Below are 24,928 nucleotides of genomic sequence, written 5' to 3' on the forward strand. Positions count from 1 at the left end.
CTGGATCACTGTGGCCAAGAAGCACCTCTGCCCTAGGAATGTGTGATGTGAAGTTTGTAATTTGAAATATGAAAAGGCAGGAATGCTTTAGGGGTAGCCATCACAGGCAACTGTTGCAGGGAAGACAATTCTGATATGGGTAGGACTTTTCATATGGATACCACCTTGGTATTGCTGTAATCTTTCCAGGACCATCACAACAAAGCAAATTTGAGACTAATAGCATGGAAGAGGGGAAAGTGTAAGAAGGAGCACAGAAGTACAAAGAGACTATGGGGGCATGTGGAAGGGGGAAAGAGACACAGTTTTCCTAGTAGCAGTGTTGGTTTTTACACCCTGCTTTTCACTGCCCAAAGAAGTCTGAGTGGCGTATGCCTTCCTTTCTGTTCCCACAACAGACACCATGAGGTAGGCGAGACTGAGAGAACAGTATCTAACAGGACACCCTATGGGGAAGGGAACCAAATTCAGCTCACACATTTAGAAGCTGCTGGTCTTAGCCACTACACCAAGCTGTCCTAACTGCCATTGCCTGAAAGAAATGTAGCACAGGCAGAAAAAAGTGTTTCAGAAAGAGGAAGTCTTTTTGACTTGCTCTTTTCCTTTAAATTTGGACCTTCTGGCCAATGGCTTCTCAGAGCAATCAGAGGGAGACACTCGGGTATTTCCTACATGAGGAATTGATTGTGGCTAAGATTTGCAATTTGAGAAGGGAAGAATGCTTGTTTTTTGTGTGTGTGAAGGGGAGTGCTACACCCTGCCACAAGCACCTCTTTCCTCCTGTGGAACCGATACCTACAGTCAAGTCTCCAGGTCTCACCAGGAGGTTGGCATCCCTTAACAGTGGTGGCTATGGTTGCCTCCAGCTGGGACCCAGAGATCCCACGAGGTTTCTTGAAGCCTGTTTCTGGGGGTTATCAATAAATTTGAAAGCAGCTAATAGATGCAGTAATTGAGAAATCAGCCGTAAGTTCTTCGCCTACCAGTTACAATTTATTCAAGCATTAAAGCTTTGATTTAAAACTCAACTGAAAAACATAAATGTTTTCCGTTCAAGATAATGTTGCTATCAATTAAATATTTTCTCCGAAGGAATAGTGATGTTTATGGGTTATTTGTTTATTGCAATTAGCAATTACTGCCACTCAGCATTTCTGTTTCCCACCTGGAACCTACCATCCTTGTACCTCCATGAGATCCAGAGGCAGGGTTTTTCTCCAGGGGGACTAATCTCTGTCGCCTGGAAATGACAATTCCAGCAAATCCCCAGGTCCCAACCTCTCCCATCCTGCAACCTCTCCGCCAGCCATTGTTCCCTGGGGAGATGATATCTATAGTCCAATTCCAGATTTCCAGGACGCAGGTAGACGTTGGTGACCCCTGGGTCAGAAATGTTCCTTGAGGTTTGGAGGCAGGGCCTCAAGAGTCCAAGGGTGATCTGCTCTTGCCATGTAAGCCAGTCCCCAGGAAGGCCACAGTGCAGGTGTGCATCCTAGAGCCTGTTGGTATTCCTGGGTACAAAAGGCTTTGCCTCTAGCGATGGCATATAGTGAAGAGGAAAAGATGACACAGTGATCTTGATTTGACTACATTACAGTTGCAATACAGTTACAGATACAGCCATTTGCACCCCGTGATGAGTGAACTGAACTGGATTGTCCTTAACCGAGCAATGATTATATTACATTTCTGGAAGACTTGGGTGTCTGTTCAGTGTATGTAGTTAATGACAAAATATCCTGTTCTCTCAGTAGTAAGCACCACATTAAGCACATAGACACAGTGCATTTAAACTTTTTATTTTATTAAAATTGAGTAATGCAGAGCACATGCAGTGCTAGCATCTAAACTAATACAATAAGCAATTACTAAACCTACAGTGACTTGAAGTTCAAATCTTTACACTCAGCAAGTTTAAATCCATTCTTTGCATATGATTGAATCCTTATCTGAACTGAAGAATATTGCTGGCTGTAAAACTTGCTAAAATGCTATTGCTGAATGTACAAGTCACTGATTATGCCAATACAACAAAGATAACCACATGTTTGAGGATTGCAATGTGCCAGACATTCACTGAAAAAAACCACACAACTAAACAAAAACTCACGCAACAAACATATGAGAATCTGGACACTTCACATCAGTGTTTTGAAGTGTTTCATTAATATCTTAAGACAAGTGTATCAAAACCTTGGCATGTTTAATTTTAAAGTTGCCAATTTTTGTTTTGCTATCAGAAAGTTATGGCTACACTGCCAATGCCGGGTCTGCTTAATTTGACTTAAGAGTTTAATATGACTTAAACATTAAAAGCTCACACTACCCCGAAATATATAATTTCACGCATACGGTGACATTCAACATTCAAGTGCCAGTGTTTTTGTACTGTCTTTTGGTCAAGTTTCTTTAAACTTTCAAAGAATCACTTTTAGGCTTACAAAAATAAATATTTGTCAAAAATGTTCAATAAATATTACACAAAACTAGCAGCAAAAAGTATCTAGAAATCTGTCGTGTGCAAATAGTTTCTTCCCAACCATTATTCCCATGGTCCCAGTTTTAGAATCAAGTTCCTTCCTTAGACAAGCTGCGTTCAGTCTCCCAAGAGACAAAATAAGATTGGAAGTTAAGGACACGCACACAAGACATATAAAATTCTCTGAATGTGCAATAAAAGAAGTATTTTGTAAAAAGTTATGGGCAAAATGTACAAGGGCCTAAATCTAGACTAATTGAAATAGCACCATAACAAATGACCTCAAATACTGTCAAGTGCACCTACTTAAAAGTTTAGAACAAGGCACAATACACTTGAAAAGATCTATTGCACTTTAGGAGATTTTGCTGTTGTCCTGTGCCACTTAGACTAAGAGTTGGTAATGACTCTCACCACAGAAGTTAGCTCAGAGAATTGACGTGGCAGAGGCATTTTACTGTTGGAAATACTTATCTTTGGCCAGATTCAGCTTAACAGACTAATACAATGGAAACCTATGCAACTAAAACTGACTAAAACTGCACTTGATAGCAGAATTGAAACCTTGTGCAGTTATGTACATTCCAACCTCTGTGATCTCAGAATTTGTTACTCTTCTGGAGCCATTTTACAAGTCTACAGTAAGCCAGTTACACTTCAACGCAGCTTGAACAGAGTAATGTGAATCTGCATTAAAATAAAGCCTGCTGCATAATTCTTCCTGTTCATTCCCCCTTGACCAAAAAACATCAACACTAGCATGCGTTAAGACCAAAAAAATCAGTCAGGCCCTTAAAAAGTGGACCCGTCACTGTTGTGGTCAGCCATTCTACCATTTCAATTTTATATGGCAGGCAATTTTGAAAAGTCTAAGTAGATGAATTCTCCTAAAAACTATTTCAAGTTCAGACCTTTAAACATTCCCTGTAATGTTCCATCTCGGTTTGGCTAGCTCACATTAATTATCTGCCTAAACACTGGAACTGTTGTGTTTACTTGCATTAACTTTGAAAACAGTGCTTTTTCTGTATGCATGTATCCATACACCACCTTTATCATCATCATCATGACTGGAATGGCTTATTAAAGACTATCAGGTTCTAAGTACCTATCCAGGATAGAGTGAGCAAATCAACTTTAACTTAGTACAGTTTTGCCACATTAGAAACTAATTCCATTGATATGCTTCAAGATGTTTTATTTTTCAAATCTCCAAGTATCAAAGCCCTAATGCAGGCCACCGCATAAGTTTTTTGTAGTATTTAGTGGATGAATCAATGATTCCTGTAAGTTGTATCACACCTGCGTGCCAAGGTTTGATTTTTTTTAAGCCCAAGTTCAGAAATTTTGTCAAAACAATTGATAATCTTGGGCACTACCGAGCCAACAGGACATCAAAATAAAAAGTTGTCTAAAGTTAAAGGCACAGTACATTAACAAATGATCCTCAGTCACAAAATTATAAATACAGTCCGGGAGTGGGGGGTGGGTGGGAGAGTTAATCCTGACTACAATGGAGTCTTTAAACCTTCTTTGAAGTAGGGCTTCTGTTCCTTCGTATATTGTTGTGACCTTGAGCTCCCTCAAAAAAAATTCAGTGGAGAATCACAGCTGGTAATGTACTGCGAGTTCTTGAAGCTACACAAGGTATAGTCTGGCTAAGTTACATGTGGTTTCCATATTAGCTTGTTTGGTAAGCATCTGCAGCAAGCAGATCAGTTGCCCCACCAGTCTACCCCCTGAGAGTTATAGTTTCCTCCGTATCCATCACTGTTATAGAAGCCGCCATAGCCACCTATTAAAACAAAAGCCATGAAAATTAAAGGTCAGGGAAATCCAACTTCTACTGTCCACTTCCCCAACCTCCCTTCTATCATGAACCTGTAAGAAAGCTCACCTCCTCCAAACCCTCTGCTGCCGCCATGGCCACTGCCGCCACCGCCACCGCCACCGCTGCGGCCACTACTTGCACGGCTGCTTCCAAAACTACTGCCAGCGGAACTGCTGCTTGTTCGATAGTCTCTGGCACCGAACCCTCCACTGAAACGGCTGCGAGGAAACAGAGTGTGTCAGCAGCATCCAAAAGGCAACTTCCCCCCTTGGGGTGATCATCTACAATAGATTAACTCCACAGTCACTTTTCCACACGTCATCTGAAAAGCTGCCTAACAAGTTATTGCAACTTACAAGTCATCAGAAAATGTTACAGCAGCCACAAAGTGACACACGCTGTTTAAGAAACTGATCTACATGAGGAAAATCAACCAGGCCCAATTTTAGAGAACACAACTGATAACTATGAATTATGTCACCCATGCATAACCATGTAGACAGTTTTATTGCTCAATGTTGGCACCTATGGTTTGTACGTACTACTGAAATTCTTAGGTTCATAGATCCCAAACAATCAGTTACCCTTTAGATCGTCCACGACTACTTCCACCCTTGTGATGCTGCTCATATGCCAGGTTTTCTAGCCAAGATGGCACTTCTTGCTTCGCTTCAACTAGTAGATCTAGCAAGTCTTTTGTAATATTTGCGTTCCTTTCATTAAAGAATGATGTGGCAAGACCTAGAGGATGAAACAAGAATTTCTTCATTGTGAGTGTTTTCAGTATTCCTCAAAATCATCTTTTTTAAAGTCAAAAACATCTCAGAGTTAAGCCAAATGGTCAAACGATTTACATCAATTTGATAAGCTATTTCCTCAAAAGCATTTCGATTTAATTGTGTTTGTGCAAAGCATTCCAGAAGTTTGAGTCTTCAAGCTTTGGTGATAAAGTAGCTTCCACAAGGAAGGTAACATTTCTGGCAATTTTTAAGCCGTATCAAATGGGGAAACCATGGTTTCTACAAAAATTGAAACGTCATTCTTCCAACTGCCAAAACTAAACCCAATTTACTGTTTTAACACATTTACTAAATATACCCAAATCTATAATTGTATGCCTCTATTTAGAAATGAATATCATAAATCACAATAAGGCACCCAGTAGAAATCACCTTTTTAAGTCAGAATAAGACTACTGTTAGACTTCTATTTATATTTAACACACTATTTGAATAGTAGACATACTAACTGAATAAATGCACATTACATTTAAACATATCCTTGGAAATAAACTATACAAGTCCATAGCACATGCAGGAAAGGTTACATGAAACCCTTTCAAATTACAAATCTCATGAGTGACTTCAAAGTTTTAATGAAGCATTTCACTCATCGCAGAAGGTTTCATAGGAATTCAGGGCTCCACATTCAATTTTTCCAAAGGAAAAACTGGAAAACACTCTTCCTGCTGCAAAATTTCATGGGGGGAGGGATAATAGAAAGCTATAATTTCAAGACAATATAGCTCTGCCCAAGAATACATTATTGAACAGTTCAAAAATACTTGAACGTCAGTTACATGAAATAAATCTTACCAAGGTTCCCAACACGCCCTGTACGGCCAATGCGATGAACATATTCTTCTATGTCACTTGGCAAATCAAAGTTGATTACATGTTTTACGTTTGAAATATCCAGCCCTCTTGCAGCTACCTAGTGAAGTGTCCAGAAGTGCACAGATTACATCCTGTTCATTTCATGTTGCCACTGTGCATTTTCAACTAAGACTATACTTACTGCAGTTGCAACCAAGATAGGACTTCTGCCCGAACGGAACTGGTGTAATGCTTCTTCTCTGTCTCGCTGGGAGCGATCACCATGGATACTTGTACAAGCATATCCTTCATGGTACAGGAAATCTTCCAGGGAATCAGCCCCCTTTTTAGTTTCCACAAACACCAGAGTCAAAGAATCTTTGCCTATGTAATCAAATAATTCTTTTAGCACAGAGCCACATAGGTAGATATAGCACCATCAAGTGGTGAAAATTATGGTTGCAATTCACGACTTAATACTAGTCAAGCTAGCTGCATGCAGATTTAAATAAAATATTCAAAGATAGGAGAAAACAGGGAGGAAAAGTCTGAAGCTTTTCCTCCACCTAACATAGATTCTCATTACCTGAGCCATTAGAGTTGTGTTGGAATTCTCCCAAACAGTCTTTACCTGTGGCATTTAGGAGGTCAAGCAGAAATGACCGTTTGTCTAATTCTTCCACCCACACTACTTTCTGTGTGATGTTCTCAGATGTAGAGCCAACTCTGCCAACAGCCAGAAAGATATATTCTTCTAAGAAGTCACGAGCAAGCATCTGAAAGAAGAATACTTGATTCAGCATTAAGGCTACCAATATTACTTAAGAATTAATCAGCAAAAAATGTTTTGAGGATACATCCAAGAACTTTGAACACACATTTGAGTTCACTAGATATTTAAAACATATTAAAAATTAGACATTTAAAGGGTTACAGAATTCATGTGTATAATTTAGAATAGCCACAATATATTGGCTACCATTACAATAAATGCAGGCGCTCTGTTACTTAATAGTACATTAGTCAAATTTTCTTTAAGTAACTCGCTAAAGGATGATGCAGTTGAACAAACCTAGGACATTCACAATAAGTGTATGATAGTGTAACTGCATACATCTCAGCCACAAGTTGCTTACTATATGACCACCGGAATATGCTGGCTTGCACTATCATTTTGGCCACAATGCAACCTCTAGCACTATTTCAAACAAGTTAGTGAAAGATTACCTGGATTTCCTTTGGAAAGGTAGCACTGAACATCATGGTCTGACGGACGCCTTTTGGTGGCATAGTATCTTGCTCAACAATACGACGAATTTGAGGTTCAAACCCCATGTCAAGCATACGGTCAGCTTCATCCAATACCAAGTACCTAGAGAGCATTTTTAAAAGATCAGCATTTAAAAGACACAGTTTATAAACTCTGATGATCCATACTCTCAAAGGCCATTCAACATGGATTAAGAATTATCATGCAGGATGTGGACCTATTACACCTACTTGCAGAAGTCCAGTCCAATTTTTCCTCTCTCCATCATATCTACAAGACGTCCTGGAGTTGCTACAAGTAAGTGGCAACCACGCTCCAAGTCACGTATCTGTTGGCCAATGTCAGCCCCACCATAGACAACACAAGGACGAACTTTGGAACGATATGCAAACTGTGGGAACAAAGCAAGCTTTTTTAGTTTCTGAGATGTACAAGTATTATGCTGGCCAAACCTGCAGAAGAACACATGATTACCTTCCTGGCTTCTTCATATATCTGCACTGCCAATTCTCTTGTAGGAGCCAAAACCAATGAGATTGGGTATTGCTTACGACGTCCATACCTTCCATTTTCCTAAGATATATTAATACCCATTATCAGATGAAAATCAATCTTAATACTTCATGCAAATCACATTTCTACCCTGTTATTTCAAGCTCAGATATTCTCATATGGTTCCAAGTGATACCTAGCCCCAAGCAATACTGCCACCTACAGTAACTACCATACTCACTTGCTGCCACCATCCACACAAACAAGATGGCTCCTTCAGACAACTTAAGGATGCAGTCCTTACATTTGCTTCCAAGTCATGGTTTGCTCTAACAGTAGCTCACTTTTATATGGTTTTTCACTGTACAATATGGATGGCAGTATGTGTAAGTCAGGATGTATATATTTACATGCCTTTTACCTCCACTTTTAATTGCTTTGATGCATGTTTATTGGGGACAGTTGCGTTTAATGGTTTTTAAATTATTATGTTTCAGTTTGTTAACCACCTTGGTGTCCCTTCTGAGGGTAGAAAGGCAAGATTTCAGTTTTGTAAAATAAAAACAAATACTACATTGACAAAATACAGCATTCCTATCTGAATGCAGTAGTCAAAGATCTCCAAGTTAGACTTCAAGTACCAATGTCAGTTGTATTTGTTTTTATCCATGAAGAGTAAAGTATTCTGGACTAAAATCTTACTTACAATTAAAAAAAAAAACCTTGCTCAGAGATATTGTCCACGGGCCAGCAGTTTGACAGCAACAAATGAACATGTGCTTTTGCTCTGCCCCATTTATGATGCTATTAGATGTAATTCTATCCAGCCAGTTTTGAACTACCCAAGAACTACCCAAGAACTTTGAACTACCCAAGAGAAAAATCAAGATACTGCTTCAAGATGAAAATAGGCAAGCTAAATTTTGCACTGCCAAGAAACTGTGTACTATGTATGTAGATCAGAAAGTCTGTTTGAGTTAAATACTATAAAGATCCAATTGTCATTGGTATTTTAAAGTACATTGTAAATATTGATTGATTTTAGCACCCTAAAGTTCTTGTGATGTCTGACTTTTTAATCCCATATATTATTGTTTTCTTTTTTTGAATTGCTTCCGTTTCCAATTACAAATGTATCTGTATTTTGGCCTGAATAACCATATAGTAAAAATTGACTAAAATTTTACCTTCATAGCTCTCAGGGCATCACCTGGGCCATCTGTATAGATCTGACTCAGTATAGGCAGAAGAAATGCAGCTGTTTTTCCAGAGCCTAAAACAAAGGAGCATGTTTTACTGTTGGTGATGGCACACTTCAGATTTTTAAAAACAGTATCGCTATTGCTCTTCCACAGTAAGAAAGGATGACTGTCCTATTAAACTTAACTCATTTTAAGTTTAACCTGGACATTTTATCAAGTTGCTATCTTGTACAGATACCATCAAGGTAAGCTTGCCTTGAATTAGCTAGGGTAACTGCCAGTTACAAAATGGGCCACTTATTTCCCACAAAAGAACCCCTAATCGTTAGATATATAGCATTTAGAAAAGTGATTTGAAAACAATACTTGTAAACCTATATTCTCAGTATTTAAGTAACTTGTTTTGCAGCCATTCCAAAGCACCCCTATTATTGTTCTTCCATGAAAATTGTTTTGTTAATTTGATTCTCCTTCAGTGAAGTATGTACAGCTAAAAAGACAATCCAGGAATTCTTAAGCAGTATATTCAACACAGAGACATACCTGTCTGGGCACAAGCCATCAAATCTCTCTTCTCTTTGATGATAGGGATAGCATATTTCTGTACTGGAGTAGGTCGTGTGTAGCGGGTGAGCTCAATGTTCCCCATGATAATTTCCCCCATGTCAACATCACTGAACTACAAGTATTTGAAATTGTTAAGAGGGACAGGTGTTATGATGCACTCATATAATGCTGTTTGCTCTGCTGCTAGGAATTCCAAGTATACCATTGACTACTACATCTAAAAATACAGTACAGAGATCTAGCCCAAAAGCATGCTGCACACTACTTAAGATAATAAAAAGGATAAATTAGTTTATACCTTACATAAAAACTTGCTACTCTTTCAACAGCAGCCAGGGGTCTACCTATAAACATGTTTCAACAGACCAAAACATTTTGGTATTCTTTTACCAAAACCAGCAATATTTGAGGAGTAGTAGTAATTCTGGTGGTTAAAAGTTCCAGCTTTTGTAATCTAAATTGATTCAGGTGGTATAAGCAATGTTACCACATACCTAAAATCTGATTCAAACAGCCAACAAAGGGTTGGATCCAAAGGAAGAAGTAAAGCAACATGAGCTGACTGTCTTTCAAATCACTCTGCAGCCCACTGCGCTCTCAAAATTGTGCTCCTGGGGTACTCATGTGTTATGCAAGACAAAGCAGTATTCTTTGGGCACACTGAACCCCCAAAATCAGTATTTCCCAATATTCCCAAATACCAAGATGGTAATTCAAATTTGGCAAATATTTGGGCATGCCAATTTTTCCAGCTCCATTACAACCTATGAGGAATATTATAATCAATGGTATCCATTCCCATAGGCTATAATGAAGAATTGTTCCAGAAGTATATGGGGAAGAGCTACTTTTTGAGATAGTCATTAATTTACAGCATAGCTGCTGATGCCTCTCCTCAGCCACCCCCCCCCCCATTTGAAAAAGATTGGACCTGGGGTCCAAATTCTATGAGCCTTCAAAGATAGTGTGCCCATCCTTCACTATTTCCAACAGAGGAGGGGGGGAAGGTGTTTAAAGGGACTTTGGTCCCTTCAAATGCCTTCTCCGCTCCAACTGGAGACTTCCGCTTGGAATGAACTGTGCACTTAAAGTAGACTTTCTCAAGCAGGGTTTCATGAAACCCTGTAGGTTTCTTGGCAATCCTGGAAGGGTTTCCTGAATGGGTGAGAGTTAAGTTAATTTTTTAATATATTTTAACATTTGTTAAACATTTATTGGGTGATATGATCATATTGACTGGCTCCCCCACTTTCCAAAATAGCCAACAGTGGGCCTGAAGGGGTGGGGCCCCAGTAGGCTTCCCAACCATATTCTGCATGATCATGCCTATTCTGGGGTTTCGAAACCTGAGGAATGTTCCAGGGACTTCTCAATGGCAGAAAAGTTGAGAAAGGCTGATGTAAAAGAGATCTTGGTCCCTTTAAATGCCTTTTGCAAGGTGACAGTTCACTTGGAAAACATTAAGAGAGATCAGGATTCCTATAAATACCTTTTAGATCTATTTTTGAGTTGTAGCCATTTTGTAGATGGAAAAATACCCCCCCCCCGTTAAATTAATACCTAAAAATACCAATAGGTAATTTTTCATCTCAGATTAGCCAAATGCACACCTTGTCCATTTGGCAATTGGAAATGAGGTTTAACTCCACCTTTCTACAACACAGGTCACTTGTGCTCCCAGGGAATCCACTGACTTACACCAGGGTTTGCAAGAAGTGTCAGGAAAGCTCCCTTTTTCATTTAACACGCTGTGTTAGCACTAGCTCTCGCAGTTTCACAGGGCCTGCAAGATGGAGCAGTTCAGCCAGGTATTTGGGTCCACTTCATGAAACAACTTAAGTAAAGGTTTTGGGCCACTGGCCTAAACAAATTGTTTCGAAGGTTTGCCTTGATGAGACTTCTCAGCTTTTAACATGTTGCCACTTCTAACTAATTTGCTGGAACTATTTATACATCAGTAATAGCCCCATGTATCCTTATCTCACTTCCAACACTGCTGCTTAGTACCAGGCAATCAGCCTTACTAGTTGGACCATAGTTGATTTCTACAAGTCCATGTTACGATCAGCCTAGAATGGAGGCTTTTTTAATCCAAGTCAGGAACATTCTAGGTACATAGAAAAAATGGACTTTTGTATTCATAAAAGTGAAAGGGGTGGATGAACTTGACAAGACTCAAAGATTGAACACTGCTTCATGTTGCCATGAATCTTGAGCTATTGACTGGATTTACAATAAGCCTCAAGTTTATTGCAAGTAACAGACTACACCCCCCCCAAAGTTCTCAAAATAAACATTCACATTCTGCTACAGTTAAAATATACAGATTACTACAGCACAATTAAAAAGAGGCAGTTACTCTATCTTTTTATCAAGGTAACCAAGAGAAATAAGAAGACTAAAACAGGTATTCTGCTAGAAGTGAAAGACTGCCAATTGTTCTCAGAGTTAAAGATGTCATGCACCAACTGAAAAGCTTTCATCATCAACACCTGCTCTAATCCCTATGCCAGTTACATCCAAGAATACTAGACACCAAGTAAGGTTTCTGAAGCCCCGGATTCAGATTGGTTACTTCCTCTGTATACTCTACTTAAACTGAATCCAGTTGTCACCAAAGGAATACTTACACTTTCAATGTGTGGAGGGCAATTGCTGCCTGTTGCCTCAACAGGAATGTCATCATATTTTTCAAAGTTAATGCCAGTATTTCCACCAGCGAAGAGCTCCCTAGAGTGGAAATGTCAACAGAGTATTACTAAGTGCTAAACATATGACTTCCAAAAATTACAAAACAACCATGTTCAATACTCACTGTTCCATACGTTCACTTGGTGCAAGTGGTTTGGACCAGTCATCCTCATCACATTTATCAGACCAACGACTGTTCCCACTGCGCTCAAATCTTCCAAAGCTGCTTCTATCACCACGACTGCCGATGCCATCAAAGTCACTGCCTCTTCCACGTTCATCAAATCTAATTACGTGAAAGACAGAGTTTGAGGTTCAGCTTACACAGCAATTTCCCATAAGGTACTGCAACCTCAAACACTCATTGGCGGGGCTAAGGCTATTTGGCTGAACTCCACAACCCTCCATTTCTAGAGTATCAATTTCTACAGCAGCTTTAATCATCACTACCTATATTTGAGGCATCAGAAAGAATAAACACCCAGTAGCATTTTAAGGACTAGCAAAATTTGTGGTAGCTTTCATGAATTACTGCTCACTTCAGTTATATTTGAGGTATGTGCAGAATATCACTGAAATAGGACCTGGTAGAAATGAATAGCAAGACAACAAATTGTTCATTAAGTCACAGTGACAACATTAAACAACATTAAATCAGAGCCCCCTGAATAGCCGAGGCCACCCCAATAAAGTGGGGCATAATGGAGCCAGGGGACATTATTATTATTTCGATTTATTTCCCGCCACTCTCAAATGGCTCGTGGCGGGTTACAGTGACTTAAATCCCCATTAAAACTCCCATTAAAAGACTTCCTACCCCCCTTCCTAAAAGGGGTGTGCGTGGAAAAGGAGGTCAACGGAACATTATGTGACAACCCATTTACTTCTAGCCAAGATCCATCATACCAGCAATGTGAGGGTACGAATAAAAATGCTTCACTTGGCAGAGCTTTGAGGAAAAATCTAGATACAGGAATATACAGCACCTTTGGGACCAGTTGTTCTGTTTTAGGCATTTATTAACATGATGATTCAGATGAGCCTCAAAAGATGGGGCAGAAAATCATTATTAATGTAATTATAAATAAAATGATCTGAAGTCTTACCCTGGCAAACTACAGAACAGTTGTAGCCACTCAAAGCAGGAGAAGTGACAGTAAATAATTACTCCCAACAAATTAAATCTATGTCATGACATCTAAAATCTTCACTATTCAGAGCCAATACTAACAAAATAACTCAAAACTGTAACACCCCCTCCCCTTTAACTCTTGTGAAATTAGGCTATGTCTGCCCATGTCATTTCCTACCTGAAAGAAGATGAGAACTAAGCACAACTCAACTTCTAGAGATGATGTGACTGTATTGTGCCCAGTTCTTTAGAATGCAAAAGGGTGAGCCTTTTGCGATGGTTTAGATACCAACCTTCCCCTTGAGCCATTTCCACGGTCAGCGAAGAAGCTTGATTTCCCTGAACCACGTTCACTTCTTGCACCAAAGCTACTGTATGCATCCCTGTCTCTTCCTGCGTTCCAACCATCAAAACCTGGGAAGAAGCGTCACTGATTAAAAACTTATCTACAGGTCTAACAAGCAACCTGTAAGAATCAGATCGCCTAAAATCCCACACATCACCATGAAGGTGCCTTGGCAATTTAACTGCCAACATCCCCCAAGAATTTTATTTGCAAAGTACATTTTACAACAAGCAAGATGCTAGAATGGTCAACTGTTTACGATAGTGACACACTGTAAACACCAGATCTGGTTATGTTTTTCTCCTGCAATCTGCCTCCCCCTTCCAGAAACCTTAAGGGAGCATATATAGTGTTAGATCATCTCACATCCAGGCACTGAACAAACCCATACCTGGTGACTTGAATAGGACTGCTGTATTCCATGCAGGTCAAATGTGCCATGGCCCAAGATACACATTTTGACATTAAGCAGCTACTGATCCTTCTATACTTCAGAAAACCAAGTCTGCATATAATAGAATTGTTCATACTCTAGCACCTTTGCCACAAGCATGCGGCATAATCATTATGCAACCTTGCTTTAAGTTCATAAAATTTGGAATGTTAAATTTTGCAACACATACATTTTATATGTTTAGATATAAAACAAAATAGTATTTGCAACACAGGCTACAAATGAGGCAGTATCACTTTCTACCACCTAAATGTAAATTTTAATTCAGCATTCAGATAGAGGCATTGAGACTTGGAATACAGGTGCTTCATCTGGAATATAGGGGCTTCTTTAGATGCAACTTTGAAGCAATACCCTGAATAGGCTGTTGAGTAAGCAGCCATGCTACTGTTCAGGAATATATACTGAAAAGGACCAAATTCTGGTCCCAAAATTCCCTGTGGTATTACCTTGCTGTAGCCAAAGTCATACTTCCAAGTTCCCACATAAATAACTAACACCATTAAGCCTCTATTTCAATAACATTCCAGTGTGGCAGAATTTTTTTTCCAAAATGCTCCTTGACAAAAAGTCTCCAACTTCCATAAGAAGTCTCCATTTCATGCGACCAGACTGTGAAGTGAAAGCGTCTCTAACAAGAGCAGTAGTGGACACTATAGAACTGTTGGAAACGTGACTGGTCCCCACGCCCACCTCTGTCATCACGTCCAGATCCTCCTCTGGATCCAAACACATCGCGATCACGATCGTAGCCATTCATCCGGCTGTCACGATCATATCCATTCATATAGCCATTACCTCCACGAGAGTCCCAGCTGGGGGAATCTTTGGCAGAGAATAAAAAGTCAAACAATTAAAGGATAAAACGTCACTTGTGCTAGCAAATAAGTTTTTGCAAGCTCCACAGGACTAGTGTGACTTTTGCTGCCAGAAGTCTACATCAATGGCCCCTTCTGTGGAAGAAGTATGGCCTCAGGCCCCAGGAATTGGATAGAAATGCAGGCCTTCACTTGGTCAAGGTGCTGCATTCAAGTAGAATTTATGAAGCTGCAACCCAAGCTTAGGGCACACTGTGTATTTAGCTAAGCCAAGGGGATTCTAAGACAGACAATGCAATGGTTCATGTTTATTAGCTCAGTGCACCAATACTTACTGCCATGCTATAAGCAAAAGAATGTTCTCAGGATAGCTGGTTAAACAGCCTGTAGTAGGCTTCCAGATCCTAAGCTAAGCTTACATACGTTTATCATGCACACAGCTATTTATTAACCCTCATTTCTGCATGCTGTTTAAGTCTAAATGTTTCCCATTAAAATTAATTTTCTGACTATAGGACTGCCATTGATAGTTGCCACTACAAAATATACAATCAGTATTTTGAGAGCAACTAGTCAATAGCTTCAATGACATATTTTGAGGCCTGTAGAAAATTCTATTGAATATATTTCGTTTATTATAGCTAACCAAGTTTTGAGATATCTTAAAGATTAGGGAAAATCAGAAGCTTCAGCTGACCAGAGGACAAGTTTCAACACAAAAGTGAAGATCAGTACACAGAGGTTTATGCCATGATGTAGTCACAATCAGTTTCTAAACTTGTATCTTGTGGGCTGTATTAGACTATCTTGACTAAACAATTGCAATGATTTCGCATTTATAAACAGACAATAAAGCTACAAGAGTTGTCTGCTGAAAGGTTTGGTGCTTACAGCAGTTACATATAAACGTATATAAATATACTAAGAAAAAAAGATCTCCATAAGCATTTATTGGAAACTTCAAGCCAAAGTGGTTCAGATGAGAACTCTATAAGGGGACAAGCTCCCAGATGATGCTGGGGACAGGAGGGAATTTATGTTGTATCCACTTAAAAGTCAGAGATTATACAAGTTTATTTGCTTTTAAACCCTTCAGTACAGTAAGCTTTTAAAGAGACTACAATTAAATCAGTCCAGAATGGCACAGTATCACCCTCAACCAGAATATACAAATTGGTTGTATCATATAATCATACTACAGCAAACTTGTTAAAAAAAATTGCACACAGTAAGGTAAGTTTCAAAGACCTCACAGGCCAGCTACTTTGTACTGTAAAACAAATCCCCATGCCAACACCTAAACCTTGGATGGGGGTGGGGATCTTCTAGATCTGAACATTAGAGATCTTGGATACAACGACCCTAAATAGGAGACTGAATGACTGCTAAGTTTTATACTGCAAACATTATACCCATCTCTGCTTAACAATCCTGAGACATATTCAAATGCAAGGTACAAATACAATTTCCCAGTACCACTTTTTTGTTTCATACAAACACTAAGCCAGCATCCAGATGAAATCTTTAGATGTTAAAATGCGGGCAAAAGGCACGACTGACAATTTGCCTTAAGAAATAAAGCCATGTGCTCTTTTATTAGTTGATTGCAAGTTACTGTTATGCAATACACTTAAGAGACATGCTATCAGATTACAAACTTAAGAGCACTCCAGCCAGACACTAACTTACAGCATCTTGGTGGTGGCGCTGTCGAATTGGAATAGTAGTTTGCCGTACAGGCATTTCCTGCTGCAAGAAAGCCATGAAAACTCCCAGCATTACAATTCAACTCAAATGTTTGGAAGACTTTTGCATACTGCTCTGAATTTTCTTTTATCCTTTAAGAAACTGCAACTTGAACAGCCTATGTTAAACTACTTACTGCATTTGCCGGCGTATAAGACGACCCCCCTACATTTCCACTCAAAGTACAGTACTATGGGCCACTATGGGCAGCTATGTCTATCCCAACTGAAGTGCACCCGGCGTATAGGACGACCCCCCCACTTGGAGGCATGTTTTTCATGGGGGAAAATAGTCTTATACACCAGCAAATACCGTATTTGTCATACTTCTACAAATTGACAATAGGAAAAACACAGAATGGTCTCAGGTAACTCAAAACAAGAAGAAAAGACCTATCCTTATAAGCATTAAGTAAATAATGTTTTTAAGCAATGTCTTTTCTTGAGTTTAGTTTCAAGTTTATTTCATTCAAAGGATGTCAGCCAGAACGGTTTTCCAGATAAAATCAGTTTTCTATTATCTTTTCCTCAGTGGCAAGTCCTAAATTATAACGTCACAATTATTATATATCATTTTTAATTTTCTTAGATGTAAACTAAACTAATGCATTTGTGTTCATACCATACCCCTTTTTCAATGCAACAAATTTAAGTTGTATTTCTTCTATAACCTATAAACATAATCCAATTAACTATAATATTGTAATAAAAACATTCAGCATATCTCTTATCTTAAATGCAGTGAATTTACCTAAATTACAAGTAAATAATATAAATTGGCTGATGGCTCAAAACAGTATGGAGATCCTGGTCCAAAAAATACACGGTGCCAATTACTTCCCTCAAGTATCTCTAATTTATCTCTGAAGACCAAGCTCCAGGTGTTCTTAGGATTCCAAATCTTAAAGGGGCTGCTCACAGAAAACAAGAAAATTCCAGTGCTGTATTGAAGCTTCGAGGCTGTAATGTATCCAAAGAGTAAATATAAAAGCACTCTTTGCCTCAGTTTTCTTTGAATGTCCACTTTTTTGCTTTCCTTCCAATGTAACTTGTTCCAGTCCAGTATGGTATGAGCACAAATTATTTTAGTTTACATCTAACAAAATTAAAAATGATATATTAATTGTGAACTGTTTATAATTTAAGACTTCGTCAAGCTCATAATTATTTATGAAGCTAGGGATTCCATCCCCAAAAACACTGCCAGAGGAAAATGTGGCCCCATATTAGCTTTGATAATTGGAGATCTGCCCCCAACTGCACAACAGATTGGGACATTCAGAAGCAGCATTTTCAAACGTTGTCCCAAGCAATTATGAGACAAATGCCTCCCAGCACACTAATGAATCACAATGCCACACCACTTGTGCCATGCTTTGGAATCATCAGCAGGTGCAATGTTAGATGCTGAAGAGTTCAGTCACTCCCCTCAGAGTTAGGTGGTTTTCAAGTGCAAACAATGCTTGTTTTTTATCAAAATGTCCACATTCAACTTGAAGTTAAGTACAACACACACAAACAATTTAGCTTGGGCTGGTGAAGAACTTAAATGAGAACCTTCATGATTCAAACATGTCCTGGAGAGTGAAGGGTAATGCCCACATTCTTTCTTTCCTTTTTTTGGAGGGGGCAGAGGGGAAGACCCACACATGGTGAACTGATCTTCCATTCATGAAAAAAATAATTCCAGTATACACTCAGAAAATAATTAAAATTAGTAGTAGCCAGGGACTTAACTGTAGGCCAAAATGACTTCTAATTGCCCACAGATGTCTGCTATATAAGCAACAGTGTGCACATTATTCCAAGTAAATAAGTCTACTGTCCCTATATATAGCATATTATATAGCCCCAAGTAATGTATTTATTTTTTCTAAGTTCAGTGACATTATTTAATTAGCTGAACATGCAACAGTGCACTAGCATGGTGCGCAGTGGGTGCTGGGACTAGGATCTGGGAGAAACACAGCTAAGTATCTTAGCCATTCTCAGCTTTGCATACCTCACAAAGCTGTTGTCAGAACAAAAAGAACAATGTAAATGTATTTTGTTTCCAAATAAGAAGCAAAGCAGGGCGCCAGTATCTAAATCATGATTCCTCATTCAAAGACAAAACATCTGCTTTGGAAGTTGAAGTGAAAAAAAATAAATCTCTGGATACAAAGGAAGGATTTGTGGTAATGAAACTATGAGAGTCATTTGTATATCAAACTGGAGCTATTTGACTGCTTGCTCCTCATCCCACATATTTATTACTTTGTTCTGGCCTAAATACATTACATGGACTAAGAAGAACACCTTAAATGAAGCCCAGGATACTTTTCACCACTCTGAAGAAACCTATTAAAGGAAAGTTAGGCATACCTGATCTACAAGAAATACATTCACTGTTGAGTTCTTGTTTAGGATTAAAGCTTCAGTAACCATTTGCAGATGAAAGCAACACATTCACTTTGATGCTTTCCTTTCTGCACGAATTGCCCTTTACAGCATGCATAATTTGACAGTATGAAAGTTGTGCTTAGTTAAGTTTGCACAGCTCGTTCAAATGAGACAGCTTAAGGTTGGGTTCTATGGAGCAGTACTGTTAGCAGACTGGAACCAGGCCTTACATGTTGCCATTAGATCAAATACTTGTGGCTTACTACTGCACTATATTCAATGCTAGGTTAGATAATCACCGTGTGTATTCTTTCTCACTCCATGATAGACTTAGTGGTTGACTGCAGAATACAGTCACAAACAAATAAATGATACTTATTCCAAGTATGGTTGTTTCAAAATAAAGTTTTACTGACTGATCCTTGATAAAAGTTTTTAAAAATGCCACAGCCTATTAAACTCGAAGCCTTCTTTGCTACATATCTACTTCAAACTTATTTTGAAAGAATCAGGTTCTAATATGGGTGATTTAAAAATTCCCGTGTGTCATAGAGCTTCTTAATGTGAGAACACTTATAACACCCCAATACGTGGATGCATATAAATTGTAGCTGCAGAACTAAGCTCATATTTGGAGAATTACCCTTATTCTGAGGAGCTCTTAAGCAGTAGCGCTCAGGTCACAATAAATCTGGTCACAAAACAAGTTCACATATAATTTTCCAGCAATACTTCAACTGGAATAATCATGTATCAACATACCCTGTTTTGAGGCTTCTCTGTTCCGCAAATGAGGAGGAATGTACCGGCCTTCTAAAAACAAGACAAAAATTGTCGATCTCGATAGAAATTATAAAATCAAGGTGTTATTAAACAAAATGCCTAGTCAAAAACTATAAATATCTACAGAATTCCAGAAATTCCTAAATACGCCCTCTAGATAGACATATTATGATACACTGCAGTCTCACGTCAGCATTTATATGTAACTATAAGTCAATGACTTGAAAAATATTCATAAGGAAAAAAATATTTATTCCATTTCAGCAGCCAGTGTCCCTCAATTCTCAGAAATATCTCATTAGATACATTTCTATAAAACCTTATGTACTCTATACTGCAAGATTTGCAATCTTAGAATTATTCTGTTCAAACAATTTATTAACTTCATAATTCGTTCAGGTAAGTATAAAGAATTACAGATTCTAATCCAGTAGTACCCTAGAGATAACAATAGTTCCAGAGTTTTCAAGAGTCTCTTGTGGGTCCCTAAGGTAACACTTGACTACAATCTTAAGTGTTCTATTGCGAGCAGGGGGAGGGAGGAGGGTCATCACTCCTCCCAATTCACCTTTTAAACTTTTAAAAATGAGAATGAAACCCCTTCCAATACCAATGACATTAAATTGGCCAAGTCTACCCTTCTAAACATCCAGCACTCAAAAACACCATGCCGCACTTAACTGCTTATTCAACGTGCTGCTGTATATTAACTTTTAATTTAAGATTAAATCTTAAAGATACAATAACTTAAATTTTGAATCTATATACTCACTGCTTGCTGTACCTCCTCCACTCTGCGCGTCTGAGGAATTCAAGTCTAGACCAGCAAACTATAAGCAGCAAACAGCAGTGTTAGGTGAATGGCCTTTAAATCCTCATATAAAAATTAACATCTAAATTGGCATCCAATATTCAATCTCAAATCCGCACTTCCTAGTCCTAGAATAAAGTTCTTTGGGTATTTTTAAACCAACAGCTTACCGAGTTTAGACCTTTTGTAAGAACTACTGGTAAAAAAAGGTTTGGTATCTCCTTGATAAAGGAGGAAGTTGCCTCGCTTCCAGAATTCAAGCTCCTCATTCACCTGGGCAACCAATTATGCAAACCCCAAAATATGCGGAGCCTCCTCTTCAGCAACATTACATAAACTATTGGTAGAAAATTCTCTCCACACAAATTTATAGAACGTCATGGCTGACTAAAAGACGCATGTTTCCCACAACTGCAGAAAAACTATACCTAAAATTTCACTTTTCAGAAAATTCAGGCATGGCCTTGTTCCAAACATCATCCTATGCATCTTATTCCAAGGAAAACCGCAATGGGACTAAAGTGCATTGCTCCCAGCAGAGGCTGGGGACTAAAAAATACGAGAGGGAAGCGTCACCGAGGCCTACTTCTCCCCCCCCCCCCGCGGCCGGGACTTTCTCGGGCGGCCCTAATCCGGCAGTCACGTGGTTCCTCCCTTCCGCGCCGGGCTCCGTGACCTACTTCAGCGGCCGGCAGCAGAGCGGCGTTGCTCGCGGCAACCTCCCCACCCGCCGCGCCTCATGCGGAAAAACGAGCAGCCGGCAGCAAGAGAAGGAGACCCTCCCCGACCGTGGCGGCAGGGGGAGTAGGATCCGGCCCCCGTGGATGGGCTGCGGCCGCCCTCCCCCACTGCCCTCTCGCGAGCGGCCAGACAAAGAAGTCAGGAATGCGCGCGCGCGACAGAAGGAGCGCCATGATGACTCCCGCTCCCCTCGCGCCCCCCGGCAGGCAGCGAGACTGCGCACGCGCGCCCGTCCTCCCCCCCACCGCTTCGTCACACGCACAATGGCCGCCCTTGTCCCCCACCCGCTGATGTGCCATCCGCGGCCACCAGGGGGCCCGGCACATCGAGCCCTTCTCGCAGCCGCACAAAGCCTCAGGAACGGGCCAGGCCTCGCACGGCCCGGCCTCGCTCGGCTCCCCCACCCCGCCCGTCACTCCCCCCCCCGCTCCAGCCCATCCACCCTCCCCCCCCCCCGCTCCCCTGGCGCCCGGGAAGGGCTGGAGGCCCAGCGCGCCGACGAGGCGGCCCCCGCAAAAAGGAACTGCGTCACACTCAAATGCGCCACTGTGAGGCCGCCGGAGAGGAGACGGGGAGGGCGGAGAACGCGGCCCGAACAGCGTCGCCCCCTTCCCTCCCCTCCCCTCCCACAAAGCCGGCGGCCCGAGACGACCCGCGCCGAGCGGAAGCGCGATCCCTCGGCGCCCCCCCCCGGCCTCCCCCGATCCCTCCGCGGGGCCTCACCTGCTGATCTAGACCGAGGGCATTTTCCACTGCCACATGACTCATAACGAGAGGTCGTTTCGGGAGGTCCCGCTCCGCGTAGAGAAAGTCGGATTCGCCCGGTGGAGAACGAAGCCTCGACTGCCGCCGCTTCACCTTCGACTCGAATCGCTTCTCTAACTGAAACCCCCCCTGCTCGGCCCCGGCCTTTATATATTCCTCCGCCCCCTCCGAGGTGCCGTGCTGACTTCAGCGCGCAAAGCCACGCCCCCTCGCCCTCCTCTCCGTCCCCTCCCCCCACCTCTGCTTGCAGCAAAAGGGATCGCGAGGAGAACTAAGCGCTCCGCATAAAGAGGTGGGGGGAGGGCAAAGAAATCCCAAGAGTCCCGCGAGATCTAGGCAAGGCGGCAGGCTCCGCCCGGGCCAGGAGGCTCTAGCTGTTATCGCGATGGGTTCTTACACAATGTTCACAGCCTGGTTCTCGCGAGATCTCCCCCCCTCACTTTCGCACTACCGTTTTAGTTTGCGAAAATCCCTAAGGTCTGCCCCCCCGCCCTGTCTCGTTCTTCCCCTAAGATGTCGCGAGCTTTCAAGCCGATGAAGTCCTCGCAGTTAGGCAGGCAGGGTTTCTCTAAGTCACGTGAGCATCCCTTTTGGGTCTTGCCGCCATCTTAAGCCCCCTGCGGCGTCTGGAGGGGGGCCGCGTGTGCGAGGGGAGGGGGGCGGGTGGGTGGGTGGGTGGGTGGGCGGGAGGGAGGGAGAGAGAGAGAGAGAGAGAGAGGGAAGGGGCGGCGGCGGCGGCGGAGGGTGAGACGGCGGGGCCGCGGCCTGTGTCCCGAGGGCTGCGGGAAGCGCCAGGGGGAGAAAGAGAGAGGGAGAAAGTGGGGTTGAGGCACGGAGCCGCGGTGCGACCCTCTTCTGGCCCGTGTGTGACCTAGGGCCCGTAGCCTGGCAACGACTTCCCCGGGCGGTCCCGGAGGAGAGAGACCACCTCTGTCGTGTAAACACCTCACAATCAGGAGCCGCCCTGGTTCCCCGCTTGCACCCCCCGCCCCATGTTCCGGTGCCAGGAATCAGTCGCTTGCCATCCCCCGCGGACACGCCTGCCTCGAGCAGTCGGCGCTGCAAGGCGATGAGAGGTCTTTTTCTGGGGAAGTGTGGAAAACCTGCTTGCCAAGATCGCACTTCCGCCTAGCAGCTACGCAGTGATCTGTACCAAGCTGCTTTAGTAAGGTCTGCAGTTTTCAAAGAGGCCTGCTAGGTACAAGGGAGTCATCCGTCTTAATCGGTTGCAACCAAACTACAAACAGTCATTAATGGTATCCGCATTTCTTCCTGGTTGTGCTTATATTTTAATTTTAAGTAATTATTACACTGCCTACTTTGCATTTCAAGAACCCCTGAGCCTGCTGTGGTGTGCTTTTTTCAAACCATCAAGGTAAAAGGAAAGTGAGGATTCACTTGCTGTCGAAGGTGGGCTCTAATCCACAATGTCTTATACTAGTATAAAATTTAGCTACTTCCCAAGTATTGTAATATGATTTTTGCCACAACACAAATGCTCTTGAATGAGCCTTACACCTTAAACTCTTAAACTAATAACGTGCAATAAAACGTAATCCATCATCAATTGTAACACTCGCAAAACAACATCCCAGTGTCGTGAAAACACCTGACTTTCCATTTTGCATGACTTCCAAAATGACAACAGTGTGCTTGGGCTTGAGTCTCTGATAAACTTTGTTTCTATCCAAGAAGAAACTGATCTCTGGGAAAAGCAGTACCCAAAAGTTACTTTAAGTTCAGGACTATATGGTTATGAGACCCAGTATGGCTTCATGGTTCAAGTCTTAGACTAGGGTTTGGAAGATCTGTGTTCCAATCCCACTCTTCCATTTAAGCTTCTTGGGTGATCTTCAGCCAGTTGCAAGCTCAGCCTCATCTAAATCACAGGGTTTTATTATGGGGACTAGAGGCAAAGCCAAGGCAAAGTACCCAGGAATACAATGAGTGCTAGAACGCACACCTGCACTGTGGCCTTTACCTGCTCACTCTTGGACTCTTGAGGCCCCATCTCCAAACCTCAAGAAACATTCGTGACCCAAGGGTCACCAGCTTCCAGCTGCAGTCTGGAAATCTGGAATTGGACTAGAGAGATCAGTCACCAGGGGAAAAAGGCTGTTTTGGAAGGAGGCCTCTACAATGACAACTCATCTCCAGGTTCAAAACGAAAGGGCTTGCTTGGGAGGGGGGAACTCTATGGCAAAGAGGTTGAAGGATGGGAAGGGGTTAGGACTTGGGGATTTGCTGGAATTGCAGGTCATCTCCATGCAACAGAGATCAATCCCCCTGGACAAAAACCCTGGCTCTGAATCCCATGGTATTGCAGAGATGCCAGGCTCCAAGTCGGAAACAAAGAGAAATGCTGAGTGGCAGTAATGGCTAATAACAATAATAAACATTAAATAATTCATTGCGTTTATCAGTTCAATATCAGAGCCAATTAAAAACAATTGTATGTTACAATCAAACATGAGAACATTGGTTGGCAAATTTCTCAGTTACTGGCTCTGTTAGCTTTTCTCAACTTTTTTAGAAGAAGAGTTGGTTCTTATATGCCGCTTTTCCCTACCCGAAGGAGGCTCAAAGCGGCTTACAGTCGCCTTCCCATTCCTCTCCCCACTCCCCCTCCCCTGTGGGGTGGGTGAGGCTGGGAGAGCACTGATATCACTGCCCGGTCAGAACAGTTTTATCAGTACCGTGGCGAGCCCAAGGTCACCCAGCTGGCTGCATGTGGGGGAGCACAGAATCCAACCTGGTATGCCAGATTAGAAGTCCGCACTCCTAACCACTACACCAAACTGGCTCTCTTGCCAGCCCCCGCCAC

The 24,928-nt window shown here is 41.6% G+C and overlaps 1 protein-coding gene across 7 annotated transcripts; it reads right to left on the reverse strand.

Annotated features, from left to right (window-relative positions):
* Positions 1-1,783: 1,783 nt before the first annotated feature.
* Positions 1,784-22,947, reverse strand: DDX3X (DEAD-box helicase 3 X-linked). 7 transcript variants are annotated; one of them, XM_077342893.1, is made up of 18 exons: positions 22,063-22,947; positions 20,560-20,617; positions 19,767-19,814; positions 14,753-14,884; positions 13,553-13,673; positions 12,252-12,413; positions 12,067-12,166; positions 9,413-9,548; positions 8,855-8,940; positions 7,650-7,748; positions 7,406-7,566; positions 7,133-7,277; positions 6,492-6,681; positions 6,108-6,289; positions 5,906-6,023; positions 4,895-5,051; positions 4,377-4,528; positions 1,784-4,274 (listed from the first exon to the last, which is right to left on the reverse strand). In XM_077342893.1, exons 1-18 carry the CDS (start codon positions 22,105-22,107, stop codon positions 4,195-4,197), a joined length of 2,172 nt encoding a protein of 723 aa, XP_077199008.1. In that variant the 5' UTR covers positions 22,108-22,947; the 3' UTR covers positions 1,784-4,194. The 7 variants fall into 7 exon arrangements, with proteins under 7 accessions (XP_077199008.1, XP_077199009.1, XP_077199007.1 ...); XM_077342894.1 differs by having other exon boundaries at positions 6,537-6,681; positions 19,767-19,817; positions 22,063-22,946; XM_077342892.1 differs by having other exon boundaries at positions 19,767-19,817; positions 22,063-22,946.
* Positions 22,948-24,928: the final 1,981 nt, after the last annotated feature.

This window comes from Paroedura picta, chromosome 6, assembly GCF_049243985.1.
Source record: "Paroedura picta isolate Pp20150507F chromosome 6, Ppicta_v3.0, whole genome shotgun sequence".
In the NCBI taxonomy this organism is placed as follows: Eukaryota; Metazoa; Chordata; class Lepidosauria; order Squamata; family Gekkonidae; genus Paroedura; species Paroedura picta.

Excerpts from the sequence above, each read along its gene's own strand:
- DDX3X (XM_077342892.1), bottom strand. The coding sequence starts at position 22,107 with ATGAGTCATGTGGCAGTGGAAAATGCCCTCGGTCTAGATCAGCAG. Across the intron at positions 7,749-8,854 it reads ATGCCCTGAGAGCTATGAAG|GAAAATGGAAGGTATGGACG; the intron begins GTAAAATTTTAG and ends AATATATCTTAG. Across the intron at positions 7,567-7,649 it reads TATATGAAGAAGCCAGGAAG|TTTGCATATCGTTCCAAAGT; the intron begins GTAATCATGTGT and ends TTGTTCCCACAG.